We start from the raw sequence: 22242 nt of genomic DNA on the forward strand, positions 1-22242 counted from the left end.
TGTATGTTTGCACTTAAGAGAAAATAGCCTAAAGTCCCATGCCGTTTTGGATCCTGTTCATTGTTATCTACATTACACATCAAACACATTTGTGTGTGTGTGTGTACATTATACACAATATATTGTGTGTGTGTGTGTGTGTGTGTGTGTGTGTGTGTGTGCGTGCTTGCTTGTGCATGCACACACATATATTCATTCCGTGAGTATATCCTCTGTTCTCAGGTCATTATCTTCACTTCCTAAGAGATAAGAATAAAAATTCTCCACAGGCTATAATGCACTGATAGTTTGGAATGTTATGAAAATTGTTTATAACCACACTTTGCTACCAGTACAGCTGAAATTCTGCCTTATAAGGCTATAAAGAAAACTTCAAAATGTGTTTCATAATATTTTTTTCTAATATATAAAGTACTTACTAGTTCCAAATGTAAAAGGAATAGCAATAAATGGCATTTAATGTCTTGTGATATTTATTTATGTTCCAAGCTAGCTTAGTGTAGATATCAAAAAGACCTAGAATGAAGCTATACTAATTGGCTGGCTGCACTTAAAATTGGCCTGTACCGAACAAGTGAGGTGCCCATAAACATGGCAAGATACATTTATTTTTCTCTCTTGAATGCCTTTTATTGGCTTATGTGAAAGAAAGTTAAGTCTGTGTAAACAGGGAGGAGGGTTGTTGAGGCAATAGGGGAGCCTACCTTCAGGTCTTCCCGATTTTCTCCTCTAAGCCTCTTTCTTCCATAGAAACAAATGGTTCACACCGATGTACTGGAGAAACAGAAGCTTCTGCACAATGTTCATGGAAGCCTGTTGCCTTCCTCTGCAGGAGCATTGTCATACTGGACCTCCAGTGCACTTCACCTTTTCCCAAAGGAATAAATGACAACCTCTCATTTATGGGGGCATGGGGAGAATAAAGGCATTTATTTAAGGACCCACTTGGAGTCTAGGCTGTATTTTGCCCCTTTAGAGGCGGGTTCTGCCCAGTGGCGTGCGGTCATTGGACTAGGGAGACTAGGCTAGTCCCCTAAATGTTCCCCTGGCATCTCCTTCCCAAAGCCTGGGAAGCTTCTACCCGGCTTAAGGAGGGAGGCAGGATGCTCCAGAGGGTCCAAAAGCCTGCCCACGGCCTTCCCAAAGCCCACCCAGCTTTGGGAAGGAAGCAGGAGGGCTCCAGCATCCTGCCAGAGGGAAGCACGATGCTCATGTGCGTGACGTCATCTGCCTTGCAAGCTGGCGCCTCTGGCCCTGACTGTTCCCCTATGCAAAAATTCACCACATGCCACTGGTTCTGCCCCTCAGCTGGATCCCAGATTACAGCCTGTGCTTTGTCCAATAGCCTGCTGATATCTGGATGATTCTGCCCACATTTCTGTTCTTGGTCAGGTTAGGAGGGAATGTTTGGAACCGATTACCCTGCTGCCATTGCTATCTTGATTTTTCTGGTCTATTCCACTAAGTGAGAATAATAGCTTCCATTTGTTTTTAAATGAATGTTTCATTTACCAAAATGAATATGAATTATTTATTGTCCTAGAGCACATAAATTGCATCTAGAGCCCCATGCTTATTTTGCCTTGAAAACACTTACAATCCTGAAGAACTTCAAGTGATGCATAATTTCCTCCCTTTTCTCTCCAGGTCCATTATTAGCAGGCGATATTTTTGTATAGTTGGCACACTGTACCTGTATCGGTGTATTACGATGTATGTTACTACCCTCCCGGTACCTGGCATGCATTTCAACTGTTCTCCAAAGGTAACTTCCCCCCCCTTTGTGTTATTGTTGTCTAAAATCTTACTCTTTATTTTCCCAAAGATTTGGAAAACTTTAGTCAGGGTGAGCTGCGAATCGCTGGCCAAGGAGAATTGGCAACAGTTCTTTCACGGCTGATCAGTATTGCTTGTTGCTTAACCGTAGTGTTTGATAATAAACAGGTTCTATCAGAATTTAGCTCAGTACCACCTTCCTTGGATCACCTGAAACAAACAGTGTTCAATTTGAGAGCAGTCATATGATTGTCATTCTGAAGGGAGTCCACATTCCCACCAGCCCTCTTGAAAGGTGATCAGCACCGTCGGAGCTTGAGCACAACTACTAGTGACTTCCTCACTACAAAGGATAGAGCTGTATACATTCCCAGAATGTAGGGAGTCCCCTATTGCCACATTTTGAGCATGGTTTTTAGACATTACTAGGACTAACCTGTGCTTATACCATCAGCTCTGCTGGAGACACATGTAGCAGGTTGCTGAAATTTCCAGGAAGCTCAGTGGTGCTGATTTCCCTCTGCTGGTATAGAGATGCAACTCATACTATGGTTTACTATATCTCTGCCTCGTGCTTAGGCCAGAACCTGGACAAGAACTATAGAACCGCCACTTCTACAGGTGCCACATAATGTTGCTGACAAACTTGCAGGGAATCATCACTTTCAGTGCAGTGGCGCCTACAGTACACTTTGGAACTCCTTGCCCATTGATATTAGGCAGGTCCTTTTGCTGTACTGTTTTCAGCAACCACTAGAAAGGGTTGTTTTTTTGTTTGTTTTTGAGGGAACCTGCCTAGAGACATGCATTTGACGTGTGTTTAAACATGTAGTTTGATTTACAATGCCTATTTTAAAAACTCTTTGATTTTATTTTGAAAACCTTTAGGCTAACTTTGTGTTGGAATACCTGAGTTTTATTTGTAAAATTTGTAACTCACTTAGGTTTTGATGATTAAACAGTATATAAATCCTGCTAAATAAATAAATAAAAATCCTTGAAAAGCCAGGGTAGTCAGGAGCTGAGTTGCAACCATCAAGTCACCATCCCTGAAATGAAAATGCGAAAGACTGGTTCATAATTTATGGGATTGTTTGTGACTACCATCTTCAGTGGCAATTGTTACTTTTATACCATGCAGTAGAGCACTGGGGATACTTAGTGATTTTCACCAAGCAGGACAGATGAGGTCCGTTGGTTGTACAAGCAAGCATGACAAGAGGTTGTTGTTGCTATCTCTGGCATCAACCTTGTTCTACCAATGGCATTTCAGATTATATACATGCAAGCGTTGCTATCTGCACAATATCCCACAAACATGCCATAACTCTGTCACTGGAAGAGGAGTAGCCTCAACAATCCTCTATAAGTCTTCATTGCATGATAGAGGGCAGACACAATAACGGGAAAGAGTTATATTCTTCACTGCATAATGTTTTCTCAAGCACTGTGCATGCCATTTGCAGCAAGGTTTTTGTGAATCTCTTGTCCGTTGTTTGCCTTGCCATCGCAAAGCTCCCTGTTTCTAAACAAACCTAAGGAGAAGTGGCCCTACAGATGATGCTGAACTACAGATCCCATAATCCCTGACAATTGGCTATGCTAGCTAGAGCAGATGAGGCTCCCACAACAGCTGGATGGCTGCAAGTTTGTCACCCCTGGGATAGAGAAAGAGGAGCTCCTAAATATACCATGTCAAGGGTTAGCATACTATTCCAGTGGACTTGTAGGTCTTTATTGGATGCCAAAACAGTCATTGGTGTCGATGTACAAATCCTGCAGACCGAGTCTTGTATATACTTGTATATCCAAAGGTGAACCTTCTTATTTTGTAGAACTAATGTTGGGGTGAGAGGAATCCAAGATGATGGCGAGCAGCTTGTGAGAGGCAGCTGGAGCTTCCTGTTTATCTGTTTTGACCCGATTCATGCAGAGTTAGTGCCTGCAGGGCTCCACTGGATATTGCAGTTTGACAAGTTTAATTACTATTTGGCTGAAATAATATGAAGCCATGGTACTTATAAGGAACATCTCACACATGGTTGCTATTGGTTTATTGTCTATGTTCCAGCACTTGTATATTATAGAAGGCAAGTGCTAGATACAAGATTGAACAGCTGTTCTTCTAGGAGGAGCTCTACATCTCTCCTTTTCATTCCACAGTGTGCTGCCACAGTTTACAAACCATTCTCAATTATGCCTTTATAGCTACTGAGAGAATACAGACAAGTTACCCATTTACATGGCTTGAGCGGGAACACTTTTTCTACACAGTAATGGGCATCATTTAACATTGTGAGCCATGCACACCCAGTTGGGGGCAGGGACAGGATTTTAAATGGGAGCACTTATAAACATTTCGCTATTCCTTGCTAGTTTTATTTTATTGTATCTGAATGGCCATTTATCTGCTGTTAAGATATGCTCCCAGGCATGGTCATTGGAGGTGAGCTGCTTACAGCCTGTTAATTATCTTTAGCTCCTTTTGTTGCAGAGGGAAATCTGAGAGGGAGAGAGAGAAATGTAATAGCAGTGAGAGTAATGATCTCAGAAGCCAATGTGAATCCCAGATGTTTTATGAATTCCAATATCATGATTTTTCAGGCAAGATTTATAATGTTTAATAGGCATGTGTTTAACATGTGAGACCATTGGCAATTAAAAGTGTGCAACACTGGCTGGATCTTGCCTTATGTACATAGTAACCACGGAGGATAACATGCATGTCAGCCATTTCTTATCAGCCAACAAGCTTCTTTAAAGAAGATGCCAATTGATTTCTCTTTCGCCAAATTATTCAGACCTAGCAAATGATGGTTCTGGGCAAGTTATTTGCTTTTTTGGCTTTGGGTTGTATCAAACAAAGTCATACTACTAGCACCTGTGCAGTGGGAGTTCTTCTCTCTGAATGCCTCCCAAATGTGTTCAGGGGGTTCCTCAACCCTCTGGAGCTGATTTGGAGGGAGGGGCAGGGAAGGTATGAGCAAAGGAGAAGAAATCCAATTATGCAAGCAGAAGTCCTAGCGCTAATGGGATGGCTTTGTTCGATACAACCCTATATTTTTAATTACTCATGCATTTGCAGTTGAAATAATTAAAGTGATATTATTTCAATTCTTAAGCCTTTCCCTTGCTGAAAAATTCATGAATGCAAAGACATGGTTGATGGCTTCTTAGGATCGTGTGTGTGTGTGTTTAAAAAAGATATTTATTTATTGAATGCTATGATACATTAAGTGGTATAGAGTTTTAATGCCTAATAAGATTTATTTTTTTTAATTGCCAGGTTCTGAATGTAAATTAAGCTTTCTTTTATAAGATTATTCTAAATGGTATCGATGAAATGTGCTGATGTTTCCTCCCCCCTCTCCTTCCACCAGCTCTTTGGAGACTGGGAATCGCACATGAGGAGGATAATGAAGATGCTTGCTGGAGGCGGGCTGTCCATCACAGGATCACACGATCTGTGTGGTGACTACTTGTTCAGCGGTCACACAGTTATGCTAACACTTACATACTTATTTATCAAAGAGTGTAAGTTTGACTTTTTCAGTTTCGGACTAAAAAATGTATCTTGGTTAATATGAGAACACACTGTAAAATACTGCCTTGCTGTTAGCGCTTTGTACCTTGATATTTTTGCTAAAAAGTATGTCAGTGGAAATAAATATCCAACAATGAAAGTAAACACAGAAACTCTTAACAAAGAACGCTAGCCTTCCTTTGAGCATGTTTTTAGAGGAACATACAATGGGATTAAAATGTAATTTAGCCTTTCTATCCAAACTCATTGCACAGCATTCTCATCCTTCTCTTATTATGACAACAACAACTTACGGTGTAAAACAAACTGGGGGAAAAGGAAAGGCACATCTCATCTTAATAATATTTGTTTGCTGGGATTGGAGTGTAGTCTATGTTAATGCATTTTCCAAGGAAAATAGTTGCTGAATAAAAGTTTTACCTGACATCACATCTGAATGCTAATACAGTTATGCTGGTCTGGTGTGGCTGGCTCAGTCATTTCTGATCTGCAGCCAAGATTAATGGGAAAACCAATTCAACTCTAAAGCAACTGAGATTGGAAGACGATTAGCCTAAGTCTTTGGTTCCCTTTGTCATGATTAATTCTCTGCTACCAAATTTCAGTATTAGCCGTTTATAAACCAGTTGCAGAGTTGAAGTATCAATAAATACCCATACACTTGTAATTCTTGGAGAATCATGATCCTCCCATTCATTTTGGTTCTTTCAATTTTGTTTTTGTATGCTTTATGGCTGATAACTGCTTATTAAAAGTGGAAACTAGTACAGTATACAGGCAACTCCCCATTTATGTTCTGAGGCACTGCGTGTGTAAGTGAAATTGCATATATTTGAAACACCATTGATAAAGCCTGCAAACACCCCATTCCCCCACCCCATCCCATTCCGCCAAGGTGCTCAAGAAGCTGGTGGCAGTCCAGCTTCAGGCATGCTTGGAGGAAGCTGGTTATTTGGATCCATTCCAGTCTGGTTTCAGACCACTTTGCTAGCCGTGCTTGATAACAATTATTGAGGGAGAGATGGAGGGAGTGCAGTGGTCTGTGGTTCCCTTCAGATCTCATATGACCCCTGTTTAAAACAGCTGCACAGGTTGCCAGTAAGTTTCTGGGCTCAATTCATGTGTTCATGTTAGTGTTTAAAGCCCTAAATGACTTAGGCCCCAAATACCTGGAAAAAAGCCACCTCATTCCCTACAGACTGCCTTGGATAGTAAGATCATTGGAGGGAGCACCCTTCCACAGCCTTCAGAAGCTTGGAGGGTGATGGTCCAGGGAGAGGCATTATCTGTGGCAGACCCTAGGCTGTGAAACTCCCTTCCAACAGTAGTGTGTCTGGCTATTTTAAATTGCTTTAAACTGCTTTTAATACTGTGTTTTAATTGTGGTAACCCACCCTGGGGCTTGGGGGTGAAGAAGGGCAGGTAATAAATTGTAGTGACAATGATAGCAATAGTAAGTAAACAAGAAATGCATGCTTAAATTGAGCTCTCATTTGAATGGCTGCACTATTCCCTGAAACGTTCTCAGGGAGGCAATGGCAGCTAGAGTTCTGAAGCCACAGATATCTATGATATTGTTACTATCCTCTTTCCATTCCACAGAATGCTGGGGGTTATCCCATTTGAAGATGTTCAGCTTATGATACTGTGTTTAATTCTTCATCCTGTGAAGGAGAATGTGCTATGTGCATGGCATTAATTCTTTCCACCTTTCCTTGCCTTCAGATTCACCTCGGCGACTCTGGTGGTATCATTGGGTTTGTTGGACTCTCAGCTTAGTGGGGATGTTCTGTATCCTCTTGGCTCACGACCACTACACTGTGGATGTGGTGGTGGCTTACTACATCACTACAAGACTTTTCTGGTGGTATCACACAATGGCCAACCAACAAGTGAGTCTCTCTTCCCCCAATAGCTTAAGCTGACCTATTCCAATACATTTGTTCTTGTACTGGATCTGATTTTTTATCCAGACCCTCTGGGAAGGCAATATATATATGTGTGTGTGCATTCACACTTTCTGTCATGAGGAGGGGACTTGGGGGGAGAGTGAGAAGCAACAAGCTCAAACAAGTTTGGCTACTCATATCTGCCTTTCAGGCTTGTCCTGAATATGTTAGGTACTTCCTGCTCGGTGCTTTCCTACTTGTGAAACAGTCAGGGACAGGGGGTTTTTTTTGTTCTAAGATGTGAAACCATTATTAATAGATAGTATGCAAAAACATTGATTGCTTCCCAAGATATAATAAGGTATGATAAGGAAAAAGAGTTCCTGAAGCAAAGCACATTTAAATCATAGTTTCCATGTGCTACTTCTGTTGTGCTCTTCTTTTCTGTTGGTGTGATGGGGTACATAGCAAGCTCTCCCCTGTGTTTCTTCTGTCCCCCAGCCCCAAAAAGTAGTAGTCATAATGGGACCCTAATAATGTGTTTCAGGCATGAAATATATTGGAAGAGCAAATAAACTGCTGCCTGTGGGTTTTTCTTTATTGAGGCTTCATTTGTAAACACTGTTGTTTTGCAGGTGCTAAAAGAAGCTTCCCAGACAAACCTCCTTGCACGAGTGTGGTGGTATAGACCCTTCCAGTACTTTGAAAAGAATGTTCCGGGCATTGTCCCACGCTCTTACCACTGGCCATTTTCCTGGCAAGCTCTCCGACTGGGTAGACAGCCTAAGTACAGCAGATTGGTGAATGACACATAACAGCTACAAAAAAGAAGAAGAAGAGATGGCAAAAGAACTGTCCAAAAGTGCTAAGAACTCCGCAAGAAGAGATGCCATAAAAACTGAACTGCTCCCTTTCCTCTACCTTTTAACCATTACCTTGACTGTAATCTAGTCTCTTACCTGGTAAGCACTGTGAACTTTTTCTCTCTCCAAAGGATCTGCGATGGACAACAATAAGGAAACCGTAAATTATCATGCACTGTATACATTTCTTGTTAATAGATTTTGGATTTGCATTGCTAATCACCATGTTTCTTTGTATATGATGCAGCAGCGTAAACAGAAAAAGAGGCTTTTATATCATAAGTTCTGGTCTTTCCAGTCTCGTCTGGGAACAAAGCGTATTATTTTCTTGGGAAAACATAATTTTCATATCTCTTGCCCCAAAGATTGGGCTGTAAGCCATTTTCTAGCAAATGTCTATATGAAGGTTTCTAAATACCTGATTGGGATAATAATATACAGGAATCTTTCTACCTGTTTCACTGAAGCTACTAATGATAGACACAGAAAGGTTTGGTAAACTTTGATTTTGTAAATCTGCAGTGACAGTGTCAAAAAGTGCAAAAAATTATTCTGTTGTAAAGTGATTTTTCTAAGTATTTCCTAACTTTATTTTTCAAAATGATATGCGTAAAAATAAAATCTAAAAAAGATTTTTACATGTCAGAGAAAAGAGTTAAAATAAAAAAAAGCTTCTTGGGAGAGAGATGTATCTGTTTCTAGTGCCTTTCTTGTCTTGATAGTATGGTCAGTAGGCAGTCTTTACAAGTTTTAATTTAAAATAAAGTATTCCATGAAACAAATATTATATGTATTGTATACATTACTAAATTTTGATTTTATATCTAAATTAAATTGGGAATCTGCTTGCAATGTTCAGATGACTAAATTGGAAGAAAAACCAAATACCATAATCAAGTCTTCACATATTGTGGAGATGTTAGAGTGAAATTTGCTTCTTAAATTATTTTATTGTCCATTCCATACATGGATTTTAACTATAGCAAGAAAACAGCTATGGATTCCTTTTTATAAGATTATTTTTCTCTCCAAATGATTAGCAAATCAAAAATCAAACTATAAACAATGTCTCATCCCTGAATGAAAATTTTGTTGAAAAACAATTGATTTCTTGAAAACAGAATTGTGCAGAAACTGCATGTAACTCTAAAATTTCAGTCCTGCCATACATATTGTGTCTGGGGGAAGTATTCTATCCTATACTTGCCAATGTGCAGAACAAAATAGTTTTTTAAGAATGAAGAAGCATATATCTATCTATCTATATAAAAATATATATATTCATTCTGTATTTTACGTGAAACAGAGTTATCTTCTGTAGGGTTTTTTTTGTGTGTTCAACAAGGTGAAATTTGTATTGTAAAACAATAATGGTGAAGGAAAATAAAATGGCTTTTAAACAAGTAGTCTCTTTTTTATAACGTTAATGCCATCTGTGTTGGCTTTGGCTTTTTGTGGGGCTCATTCTGTTTGGCTTGGCTTTAAAACTTGGCTTTAAATGTTCAGCTTTGCTAGAAGGATTGTACAATTTTAGCTATGCTGAGTTCTGCAAACAAACAATATATGATTTTTCTCTTTACCCCTCGGAATTTTGAAACTATATAGTTAAATGTTCAGCTTTGCTAGAAGGATTGTACAATTTTAGCTATGCTGAGTTCTGCAAACAAACAATATATGATTTTTCTCTTTACCCCTCGGAATTTTGAAACTATATAGTTAAAAGTAGTTCTTTTTGTCCACAAAGCAACCTACGCTCTGATCATAAACAATATACTTTTAGCTCCCTCTCTCTTTCTGTGTCTCTGGATAATGTAGGGGGGGCGGGAATGGTATATGGTAAAAGAAAAACAAAGAAACATGAATCCTGTGCCTTATTGAAAGTGGGGCCAGAATTTTAATATGTTTAAACCTGTTCTAAATGTAGTGGATCTCATGCTTTCACACCTATCCGACACCTTACTGAGTGTTCCCACCTGGCTCCTGCATTTCTTTCGTGGCATCGTCTTCATCCGCTTTCCAAAATGCTCTTATTGTGCCATTTCATCTCTCCAGCTTGCTGCACCAGTTGGGAGTTTTCTCCTTAATGGTGGGGATGACTGCGGCTACACCAAACACCAACTCTGTGCACTGGTTGCAGTCGGTTCTTGCTTGCAGCTTCAGATTCAAACTGCAATGAACACTAGGTGAAGCAAGTAGCCCATTAAAGTCCAGTATCCTTGTTTCCAGCCATAGGCAGCTTGGGATGTATGTTAAGGAACTTGTAACAATATAGAGCCCTGTTGCCAGCGCTGGTTGAAATTTTATCAGTCTATGTGCTGCTGTACAGACTTAAGCCCAAAAGACGAGCTTCTGCTGAGAGAAGCTGATGTTAAGGGGCAAGGGGTGGGTATGAATGAATACATGTACTTTAGATGCTGCTACTGCTACTATTTATATTTATATACCTCCCTTCCCAGTGTGGTTCACAGGATGATCCCAGTGTGGTTCACAGGATGAGAACACAAGATAAAAACACAGCTTAAAATTTAGCCGGTGATGGTGACTTAAGAGGGTAGGCCAAAGGTTTTACCAGCAAGGTGAAGCTTACAGGTGGGGATCTGCATGAAGACGAAAAGGGAGTACTATCTACATCAGGGGTAGCCAACGTGGTGCTCTCTTGGTGTAATGGGCTTGTATTCAACCTAACAATAAGGAGAACATTCCCCCAATGCAAGATTTCTCCTTGTACAATAGACTGTTCTCACACACACCATGTATCCCCAAAATCTGTACTGGGGGTTCCTCCAACCCTCCAGAGCAGATTTGGTAATGGTTCAGGTCACACAGGAGGGGAGGGGAGGAAATCCCATTGCATTGGTGCAAATATTTAATGGAATATCACCAGTGGAGTGCATCTCCCATCATTCTTCCCCATTGGTGATGCTGGCTGGGGCTGATGAGAGTTGTAGTCCACAAAACATCTGGAGGGCACCACATCACCTACCTGTTCGCTAGATACTCTTGGAAGTAGGCACGAGAGGTAGCAAGGAAGGTAGGTAGAGCTGGTTTCAAACTGGAGGACTGAAGCTCATGGGGAGAGATAGAACTGGAAACAATGGTACAAAGATAGGGGTGAAGATATGGAGAGAGCTAAAAAAGGTAAGAATGCAATTTGGGTGTTCTCTGTGATTCAATGTTTCTGCTTACCCAGGTAGCATTGGTCTCTAGAAACACTTTTACCAGCTTTTGCTAGGCTGCCAAAGCACTGGTTAAATTCAGACTGGGCTACTGGCATTGCTACCTGTCTGTGGCTGCCTTTGGAGATTGCCGTTGGTTCGATATGCAGCCAGTAGGATGCTGATAGGAACAAAATAATCAGCACATTCTACTCAGTGCCTGCTTCATTTTTCCTGCCCCCCCCCGGGGGGGGGGCAGAGGACAATTTTTAAGATTTTGTTTAAAATCATTTCAATGAAAAGTATTTGTAGGGAGGTTAAGTAAATGATGAGGATAAGCAAAAAGCAAAGGAAATATTGCTTTATTAATAGTAAGTTTGCCTGAGCCTGTGGGAACAGGGCAGTTTAATTAAAATAATTACATCAGCAGTAAAGGGGGGGCATACGAGAGTATGTATGAAATTAGACAATTTTATTGCTGGGATCCTAATAAGTGGAGCAGAAGGGTGCAACCAGCTATTCTGGTTCCTGCAGCTAAGTGTACAAAATGTTCCAGCCTCAAATGAGCACACCAAAACAAAGAATTCAAAATAAAGTTGTTTCCTCAGGAGAATAAAATGTCAATGTATTATTCATTGCAAATAACCCCGACATTGCATTAACAGGTTCCTGGTGCAAAGCAAGCACAAAAAAAAGTTTGTCAGATTTCAACTCAAAAGTAGCTGAAATAGTGCGAGATGAAAATGGCAGAAGCAGCTGCAGCAGCAGCAATGGAAGAATAAACACGCTCTTTTCAAATGTGTAGCAGAGCAAAAATACATTGAGAATGGTTGTATTTATGTTCCAGCCAGCCTATACTTGCAACCAACCAGTCAGATTTGAGGGGCATATAATTCTACCCCCTCACCAGACCACTTTTTTTGTGTCCAATAAGTGACCAAGAATTTCTACCCAGTGAAATTTTACAATCCTCTTGGTTCATATAAAAAGAACCCGCTTTTCCATGACCATTCTTTTTGCAACTGAGTAGCTGCCAACTGCCATCTACCCTCAGATTCATGGTATTTTAAACTTAATCCTTCACATAACCCCACATCCACAGCATACTTTTATTTTAAAAAAACAAAACCCTGTCTCAGGAAACACATTTTAAATGGTAATTTCTCCACACATCAAACCCTAATTGACAATGATTTATATTTGAAAACACATTTTAAAACCATTTAAAATATCTGTGCCGCATTTTCTAAAAGCCAGCAGGGAAATAGCAAATAGCCTATTTAGAAACTAGGCCACAATGCCATTTATACAGCAATATTTGCAATTAGCTTCTGAAGGCCATAAAAAAGGCCTGTTTAAAATTATCCAGGGGCGGGGCTTGCCTGACCTCACATGGGATGAAATTCCACAGCTGCGAGGCCACCTCTGAGAAGGTCTTGTTGCATATAACCACCAACAGAATAGTGTTTGTGATAGACAGCAGAACCAGACCAAAGTCTGGTGATGAAGTCCTTCAGAATTGCACCCAGAGGGCTGGAGCTTCTCTCTGATGACCACCAAGACTGCTAGCCGGGGGGGGGGTGTATTTGTGGAACAGCACTTTGGAGGGAAGAATAAAAGGAGCAGTTTCTGAGGGACAGAGTTAGACAGGGACAGAGAAGGGAGAGGGTTTAGTTTGAGAGAGAGAGGGCTCGATTTGAGATGGGAGATGGGGATTAGGAGAGGGTTTGTCTGAGAGAATCTGATTTGAATTGAACATCTGTTCTGAGGAGACCGTTGACAGCAAGAGGAAAGAGCCTCACAGCTTCGAAAGGAAGATGGCGTTGAGTGTCTGAGGGAAGGTAAACAGACAGGAGTTCACTGGAGGGCTGAGTCTGAGGGAGGAGAGGTAGAAGCTGTGGGAATACCGATTCCTTGGGTCTCATTCCAGTCAGGAGGAGAGAGTTTTTCTTGGAAAAGATTCCCAAGCCGGTAACAAGCCGGTAACTCCCTGGGTACTAATTGGAGTACCTCAGTGGTAGAAGTGGAAATAGTGTGGGTAACTGATGAAAAGTGTCCCTCGCTCGTGAACCAAAGTATTAAGCTGTGAAGTGCCAAAAGCATTTTAACTGTAATACCTGCCATTAATTCAATAAAGAAATGAGAGGGAAGTAACAATATGGGCATGGTATGCTCTGACTGACTGACCCCAAACAGCATTTTGGAGCAGCTGAAATTTCCAAACCATCTCTAAGGAGACACCCACCCACATAGTGTTCATTGAAGTAGGGCATCCTGGATAATAAAAAAGGCAAGGTCCATTCTCTCCAGGTAGGGTAAGCAAGCCTAAGTTGGTAATAATAATAATAATAATAATAATAATAATAATAATAATAGCACCCCTGGATTTCACTGCCATTTCAGCATCCATCCCCCAGCTACTGGCAAGTTCAAACACCACTTCCAAAGTGAAAATTTGATCTGAAGGGTCATGGGGCAACCATTTTGCTGAAGTTACACAGGGAATCCCATGCAATCAGCTTGAATTCCTTGAAGGAAGGCAGGATGTAAAACTTGGTAAATAAATAAGCACCAGCACTTTGAATTCAGTAGAGAAGCAAACAGGAAGCCAATGAAGGTGGTTGAAAAGAGATATACTATCACACCCTCAGCTGAGTACTGTACAGTCTTAGTCATACTGAAGTTAATGGAGATGAGTACCTTACGTCTATTCATTTTGAAGGGTCTACTCTGTGTAGAGGTTAGCTGGCTACAACTGCATGTTGGCAGGTTATCCATTGTGTAATGCTATGCACCAAGTCAGTTATCATCTTACAATTTGACATCTGGCTGTTTGCATTTTTATTCCAGGCTTTTCACACTTTCCTTGCAGAGGAGAAATATTCCAACACTTCAGGAAATGAGCAAGTAATTCATAATGATGCCTCATGGGGCCTCAGGTGAGCAATTCTCTGGTGACTTCCTGCTTTTTAAAAAGGCTCTTCTCTGTTGAGAATTTTTCACTTAAGAGGATTATAGATACAGATATATAAACACCCACCCACACCCCGAGGACTGCAGGTGTGTCAATCTTTGCCTTTGCCTCAAATGCATAACCTAGTCTTATCAGAGAGGGGAACTGTACCCTTTCCTAAGCGCTCTCATGCTTTGACCATTGACTTCCTTGCATGGGGAAAAACCTGCTGGCTTCTTTTCCTTCTATTCTGCTTTGCAGACTTTGACCTTGTGTTTATGCAACTTCCCAGCACTAGAAGGCTGGCGAAACCTGTCACAAGGCATCTGTTTCCCTGTTACCTTTTGCTGCCTTACGTATGCCTAAGGTTTGTTCTTTCATGTTGCATCTTTGATGGTTTTTGCTTTCTATTTCTTCTCTTTGGAACAAGCTGCCTCCATATGTCAATTTATCTTACCTATTCAGGCTTGCAAGCAGCATGTAATCTAGCAAGAGATGTTGATAGCACAAGCAGGTTTACAGATATGCAATGAATGAGACTGCAAATGTGAACCTGAATACTCATTTGTATCCATGCGTTAATGCTCAGCTGGGCCCTATTAAACTAGCTGGATAACTTCTTTATATGAATCCCATCCAAGGCTTTTAACAATTGCAGAAGACTAAACCTGGATCATGTGTCATTATCCATTTCTCCTTCGCTTTCCCCCAACTTTTCCATGTTTGGATTATATTTTAACTTCCTTATAAAAAGAGTTTAGGATGGAAGGCATTTAGTAGATGCTGATAATACTGATTGACACTTTCAATCTCTCTGTGTGTGCATGGATAATGCGCAGGGAATTCTTGGATATTATCTCCCAATTATTACTGACAAAAATATTTTCTAGGGATAAGTTATCCATTAAGCAGAATGCATGAATAGCCATTTCAGGTTCAAAGACAGAAAGAACAACGTGATGATTGAACACCCTTTTCTACCTGTTGCATTTGTAGGTGTCCTGAAAGAAGGGTACGTGTTTTTTATCCGTCAGCTAGGGGTTGGAGTTGGGGACGGAACTCATTTGCACATTCTGTGTCAGAAAGCCCAAGGCAGAAATGAGCTCATGAAAAGAACAAGCCAGGAATCCAAAAAATAAAGGAGAGTTGGGGCCAGATCTGAAGTGATTTTTTTTTTAAAAAAAAAAACTTCTTGTGCAATAGCAGTGTAAAGCTATTGAATGTGAACTGTCCATCGCTGTTGTCTTGGAGATGGCTTGCCCTGCACCCACTAAGCTAGCCGTTGGCCTTCAGGTGTGGTAAAAGACACTGTCTCATTGCTAGAGTGTTGAAATATGATTTAATTTGCCAATCTTCTTGATTTTTGTATGTGGAATGAGAGGGTGGCATCTTGCCCTTTGCTTCAGGCAATAGAATGTCCTGCATTGGACATTTCGAATATAGGAAGCTTCCTTTTTTTTTTTTTTAAAGCAATTTATTAGGTTTTACAATAAAAATAAACATAATAAGCAATATAACATTGATCTTAACATATTTTCACATTTTCTTTGGACTTCCTCACATCTCCCGCTCCCACTTTCATCGTTGTAACATTTGGTCAGCAATTTATCATCTTATTTAAATTCTTATATCCCTTCTATATTTCATAATCTTATAATTCTCAGAAGGAGCTAAATTTCACAGTCTTACTTATTTTCTTAAAAACTTCTAAATTTAGTGGTGCTCAGTTATTTTGATCTAGCATCTTATTTAGCATTCACTCAAATTACAATACTTTTGTAAATAGTTCTTAAATTTCTTCCAGTCCTCCTCAATCCTCTCTTCTCCCAGGTCACGGATTCTGCCGGTCATTTCAGCCAGTTCCATGTAGTCTATCAGTTGTATCTGCCATTCTTCCAGTGTGGGTAGATCTTGAGTTTTCCAATGTTTTGCGAGAAGTATCCTTGCTGCTGTTGTTGCATACATCGAATATAGGAAGCTTCCTTGCTCTTAGATATTATGGTCCATCTCAGTACTGTCAACACCGACTGTCAGTGAGTGGTTCCCCAGGGCTTCAGACAAAGAGCATTCCCATCCCTAGCTGGAGATGCCAGGGATTGAACTTGTAACCTTTGGCATGCAAAGCAGATGCTCTACCACCAAGCTATGGCTGGCCCTGTCTCAGAACCCAGTGGGCAGGTTTAGCTGGTGGGAGAATTTGAAGAAGTTGCTCAGCTACAGTAGCTTACTTCAATGCGATAACAAAACTGCTCCCTTTTGTATGTGAGGGCTAGGTAACGCATAAGTTCTGTGGAACAGATCTAGTACTATGACAGTGTTAGAATAGCATTAACCCCAATAGTTCCCTTTTCAAAAATGTGCCGAAGTACATTCCAGACATGCCTAACTTGGCTGCTCCTTTCTGAAAATCATTAAACTGTGATCTTTACACTTGATTGATGCCCTGTATTCTACAGCCACTAAGGTCAGAAATGTGCTTACTTGCTGCTGCTGCTGCTGCTGCTGCTGCTGTTGCTGCCATTCCTGTTTCTGCAGAAAAACAAAACAACACCAAAAAACCCTGAAGCCTTGTTGATATACTCCTTTTTCATAGACCTTGGTTGTTAGGCCTGTTCTTGCATGCAATGGAGATACTGTTCAAAAAAGTAAAACTGTAATGAGTACAAGCAACCACCGGGTGTCACTAGTGTTCCACATAAAATCAGAGACCTCCCTAAGAAAGCATCCCAGTAAATTATAAACTGCTTTTTTGTTTGAGTTTATAACTTCTAATAAGACTCATGCCCCAGACCTTAAACAAGCTCTGCACAGGCCTGCTTGCAGAGGTTGGGGTGCTGTTATATCTGAAGAAGGGGAGGGTGGGTGTAGGGCATTTACATCAGACAACCTTGGCATGCCAATCCATAAAGTCCAAGGGACATGCCACTTTTCTATGTGCAAGAAATGTCTATTGGAGGGGGAGCATCTGCCCATTTCATTACCCGGGGTTTTTTTTTCTAGAAAAAGAGGTGGTGGAACTTGCTGAGCACCCACCCAAGGTTGTTGAACTGTAGGACCTCCACCTTCTAAGAGCTGCTGGAATTCAGTTCCAGGGAGTTCTGGTTGAAAAAAAAAAGCCCTGCCATTACCCCTCCTTCCTTCTGACATGGTGCAGTCCACAAACAGGTTTACCACCTCATCTGCTCTTAGGGAGGAGTAAGCCTAAAGTAGTGCCCTTCAAAGCATGACAGCACTTTCAGCCGCACCAAGCAAGAAAAGGAAAGGAAGAGGTGTCTGAGCAGCAGTAGAGAAGGCAGGGCTATAACATCCTGTTTACTGAGTGTTCATCCTGATTTGCTTGCGTAATGCTAACGGGGAGGTTAGACTATGTCTTTTCTTGCTTGGGTGTTTGTTCTGACTTGTTTACAGGAAGGTGATATGACAACAAACAAGCACTCATCCTGGCTTGCTTGCGTAGTGTTCATATGTCTTCCCATGAATCTCCACCCCACACTTTTCAATGAATTTCCCCATTACTTTCTAAACTGCAAAAAGTCCACTTTTTTTTTTTTAAAAAAAGTGGATTTATTGTGTTAGGCCAAACAGAGCACTTTAATCCATCCCAGTTGTGCAATCCCTACATGCACTTGAATCCTTCCTGCAAAACCCTGACCAAAACACTTTTTTTTTTTTTTTTAAAAGCAATTCCTTGGTCCTACCAATGAAATCATCTGAAAATAATTGAAAAAACACCAGAGTTTGTTTGATTTTATGGTTCCCAAACTTCTTTCTAGCTGTTGGCACATGGAATGCCAGAAGTAAAACGAGTCTTTATATGTGCTAAAAAATGTGCCTGGTGGTCTAGCATGCTTACAGATTTTAGGTGTGGTTGGTATGTCTGGGTAGTGGTTTGTTTTCTGGTTTTCTCAGCGCATCTGAAACTATTTCACAAAAACAACCCAGCGTGAAAAGGGAAGGACAACTGAGTGCCAGCATAATAAAAGGAATAATAAATGGAATTGTGGGTGGGAATAAATCAATTTAACAGATTTCCCAAGTGTCGCAAGAATGGTGATGTTGCCCTGTTGTGTACTATTGCCAGGGACATGTGGCTGTTCTGAGTGTTCTTAGGCTAGACTGTGAAGTGCCACTGTTCTTTTTCTGCTCCCAAGTAGCCCCTTGAACACCACATGGAGCTATAAGGCTAGTTGGAGCCGACTTACTAATCTAGGCTAAAATCCAACTAAAATTCTGCACCTGGGCAATTCTAAGCCCGTGGCAGGCCACAGTAAACTCTGTGACATGCCCAAATGGCACACATCGAGCAAATTTGTATTTTTATCTTATTTCCCCGTCTCAAATATATTGAAGTTTTCCATGTTTTGCTAAATTGTAGGACACATTGAATGCTTAACTCCACCCACTGAAACTCTTATTCCGCCATTTCTCTGGTACTGTTTTGGGGGGACAGGGGGTGGGCAGGTGTGGGAGACTCCCTGGTCCTGAATGGGGTAACTGTGCCCCTGAAGGAGCAGGTGCGCAGCCTGGGAGTTATTTTGGACTCACAGCTGTGCATGGAGGCGCAGGTCAATTCTGTGTCCAGGGCAGCTGTCTGCCAGCTCCATCTGGTACGCAGGCTGAGACCCTATCTGCCTGCAGACTATCTCACCAGAGTGGTGCATGCTATAGCTATTTCCCGCTTGGACTACTGCAATGCGCTCTATGTGGGGCTACCTTTGAAGGTGACCCGGAAACTACAACTAATCTAGAATGTGGCAGCTAGACTGGTGGCTGGGAGTGGCTGCCAAGACCATATAACACTGGTCCTGAAAGACCTACATTGGCTCCCAGTATGTTTCCGAGCACAATTCAAAGTGTTGGTGCTGACCTTTAAAGCCCTAAACTGCCTCAGCCCAGTATACCTGAAGGAGCGTCTCCACCCCCATCGCTCAACTCGGACACTGAGGTCCAGCTCCAAGGGCCTTCTTCACTGTGAAACGTAAGGTTACAGGAAACCAGGCAGAGGGTCTTCTCGGTAGTGGTGCCCACCCTGTGGAGCGCCCACCCTGTAGAACACCCTCACACCAGATGTCAAGGAAATACAGTGGTACCTCAGGTTACATACGCTTCAGGTTACAGACTCTGCTAACCCAGAAATATTACCTCAAGTTAAGAACGTTGCTTCAGGTTGAGAACAGAAATTGTGCTCCGGCGGTGCGGCAGCAGCAGGAGGCCCTATTAGCTAAAGTGGTGCTTCAGGTTAAGAACAGTTTCAGGTTAAGTACGGACCTCCGGAACGAATTAAGTACTTAACCTGAGGTACCACTGTAAACAACTACTGTATCTGACTTTTAGAAGACATCTGAAGGCAGCCCTGTTTAGGGAAGTTTTTAATGTTTGATTTTTCAATGTGTTGTTAATATTCTGTTGGGAGCTGCCCAGATGGGTGGGGTATAAATAAATAATTATTATTATTATTATTGATTTTTGGCAAGCATCATCCAGCCCGATCATGTTCACAAATATATTTATAGCTAGGAGGGAAATCATAATTGGGGCAGACCCATTGATGCTAATGAACATGACTAACTTAGGTCCATTTGTTTCAATGGACCCACTCTGAGTAGGACTAATTGGATAAAATCCTCGGTTAGGTTTATTATTAATAATATTGTTATTATTATTAAAATGGAGAGTCTTGAGAATGCAAATTTTGTGCTCATGCCCATTCCATGTCAGGGAATTTAAAGGTACAATGTAATGATTCAATTGCATTTGGAGCTGAAACACAGGTCCCTAACAAAACCAAGGGCCTTTTCATAAGCACACCCACTTTTTAAAAGATCTCTGATATTTTCTCCAATCAGACTTTGAGGTCTTTTGTATAGAAAAATGGTAGCTGAAGTCAAAACCTCTCTGGTTGGCAGAGTACAGCACATCCATAACAAATGAGGATGCCTCATTAAGGAGGCAGCAAGAACCTAATTTTAATGCTACCTGTTTCTCCCTCTGGGAGAAAGAAACACAACTTGTTTCACTGTAGAATACAGAATTAATGCAAGAATGGGAAGCTATAAATATTCCAGAAGGCAGGTTAGAGTATTCCTCAGCCTATTTTCTTCACTTGGATAAGATCAGAGGCAACAAAACTGAATTTGCTTCTGCGGGGATTATACAGGCAAAAATCCATTATCCAAACTGTGCACCTTGAATGATACACACCTGCATTTGAAATCACATCTCACTCATTTCAGTGGGAATTTGCCTTTATCTCTTTGTTATTCTCCTCCTCCTCTCTGCATGAAGAGTAATGTCTAGACTTTTCCTGCCCAGCCAGCAATGAGGGGGAAATAAAGAGGCACTCAAAGTTATGCCCCTTGAAAGGCTGGTTAAAATGTTCTTAAAATGGTTCCCATTTCACAAGCCCTACCAAGAGTTGTTGTCAAGAGGTAGCTAGCAGTCCATCTAATAGCAAACTCAGGTGGTGAGTGCTGACAGAACTTGAGTCAAAACAAAACAACTGAGAAATGAGGAGGATATCAGCCTGCTTGGGGGATCCTTGAGATTTGCAAAATGGCAAGCAGAAATTAGGACCTTAAAGATGCAGAAACTCACAACGTTCCAAACAGCCCAAAGAGGAATGAGCATGCCACAGAATTCTAATGACTGGAAGAAGAAGAAACTAGTGCTGTGGGATGGGATGGAATTAAGTGGAGTGGCCTATCCTCCTGGAATGGGACATGGCTGACTAAAACCCTAAACAGGAGCACGGCTGATAGAAGGTGAGGATTTACTGCAAAAGGGATTTTGTTGCATGTTCCAATTGTATATATTTAATGTAGCGCAACCCACTGGCAGTGCCTGTGCTCTGAATTTAGAAATCACCAGATTCACTGCCCAGCTTTTCCAGATAAAGGATCTTGGTAACAGGATCCATAGAGACCTTTGCCCTTGAAGAGCTGTTGGTTTGAGTAAGCAGCGCCGGACAAGATCAATGAATGGGGTGATTTGCTGTGAAAAGCTGTCCTGTTAAAAGCAAAACAAACAAATAAAAACAAAACAAAAAACAATCATGAGAATATTTAAACATAATAAAGAGCCTGCTGGATGAGGCCAATGGCTCATCTAGTCCAGCATCCTGTTCTCACAGTGACTAACCAAATGCCTGTGTGTAGGAAGTCCACAAACAGGATCCAACAGCATTCTCTGCACATGTGATTTTCAGCAACTAATATTCAGAAGCTTACTTCCTCTGATTACGAGTAGTGGAAATGCAGAAGATGGATGTTGAGGAGGTGTAGATGGCCTTGCACAATGAACCCTTCATGTCACCATGAGCTCAGCAGCAGTGATTCTAATGCTGAGTTCTGCTGACTTGATTGCGCTCACAGGAGGGCTTCTGGCACAAAATTACTTTGCTTGCCTGCTGGCCTAGCTCATGAGACCCCCAAGGCAGGTGAAGGTAGTAACAATGAAGCCAGGTGAAGGTAACTTGGGGGGTAGCAGTATTGATGCAGGCCTAAACTGATGAATGTGCTGTATAGTCTGGCCAGATTAGGGTTTACTCTGCTGCTACATCCTTGGTGCTTTCAGCAGCTGAAAGGAGGGATTCTGCCATCCGCCTGGTATGTTATTGCATTCTATTCTTGTGTCTATCCTTGTGTAAAGGAGGGATTGTTGCTTGCTTGATATCCTTGTGTAAAGGAGGGCCTGGCATGTTAGTCTATCCTATCTTGCGTCTATGCTTGTGCAAAGGAGTGATTCTGTATCCTTGTGTATGAGAAGCCTGCTGCTCAATAAGTTTCAGACTTCCTTCACTGCTTGTGTTTTGCATTTGCTTCATACATCCCAGATAAAGAACCCATTGACAAAACACCATGAAGGCAGAACATAGCTAGTAGCTGTTGTTGATAGTTTTAATGTATCTGACAATATAGTTCTGCCAGCGTTTCATTTCCTGATGATCCACCCTACCGTCGGTCATCACACGTTTCCTGTCTGGGCTTATTGATAGGTCTTTACATTGGTTATTTAAAAATATGCTTTAAAAGACAGCTAGCCACAAATAAAGTTTGACCACCTG

At 41.3% G+C, this 22242-nt stretch overlaps 2 protein-coding genes and 1 long non-coding RNA gene across 13 annotated transcripts in view; 2 read left to right on the forward strand and 1 right to left on the reverse strand.

Annotated features, from left to right (window-relative positions):
• Positions 1-9475, forward strand: part of SGMS1 (sphingomyelin synthase 1) — a 64950-nt gene extending 55475 nt beyond the window's left edge. For all 10 annotated transcript variants that reach the window (XM_081004582.1, XM_081004588.1, XM_081004580.1 and 7 more), the window contains 4 exons: positions 1648-1765; positions 5157-5310; positions 7046-7212; positions 7845-9475. In XM_081004582.1, the coding sequence (XP_080860708.1) occupies positions 1648-1765; positions 5157-5310; positions 7046-7212; positions 7845-8024 (619 nt within the window). In that variant the 3' untranslated portion in view covers positions 8025-9475. The remainder of the gene's footprint in view (positions 1-1647; positions 1766-5156; positions 5311-7045; positions 7213-7844) is intronic.
• Positions 9476-9932: 457 nt separating this feature from the next.
• On the reverse strand, positions 9933-13335 carry LOC308476780. Its single transcript, XR_013986088.1, has 3 exons — positions 12615-13335; positions 11071-11157; positions 9933-10308 (listed from the first exon to the last, which is right to left on the reverse strand). It is a non-coding gene; the product is annotated as an uncharacterized lncRNA (long non-coding RNA).
• Positions 13336-13490: 155 nt separating this feature from the next.
• Positions 13491-22242, forward strand: part of PRKG1 (protein kinase cGMP-dependent 1) — a 686067-nt gene continuing 677315 nt past the window's right edge. Inside the window, exons 1-2 of one of the 2 annotated variants that reach the window (XM_081004551.1) lie at positions 13491-13537; positions 14078-14166. The gene's annotated coding sequence lies outside the window, so the exon portion shown is untranslated. The remainder of the gene's footprint in view (positions 13538-14077; positions 14167-22242) is intronic. The other variant, XM_081004550.1, reaches the window with a different exon arrangement.

Source organism: Podarcis pityusensis, assembly GCF_964106645.2.
Source record: "Podarcis pityusensis genome assembly, chromosome: 5".
Taxonomy (NCBI): domain Eukaryota; kingdom Metazoa; phylum Chordata; class Lepidosauria; order Squamata; family Lacertidae; genus Podarcis; species Podarcis pityusensis.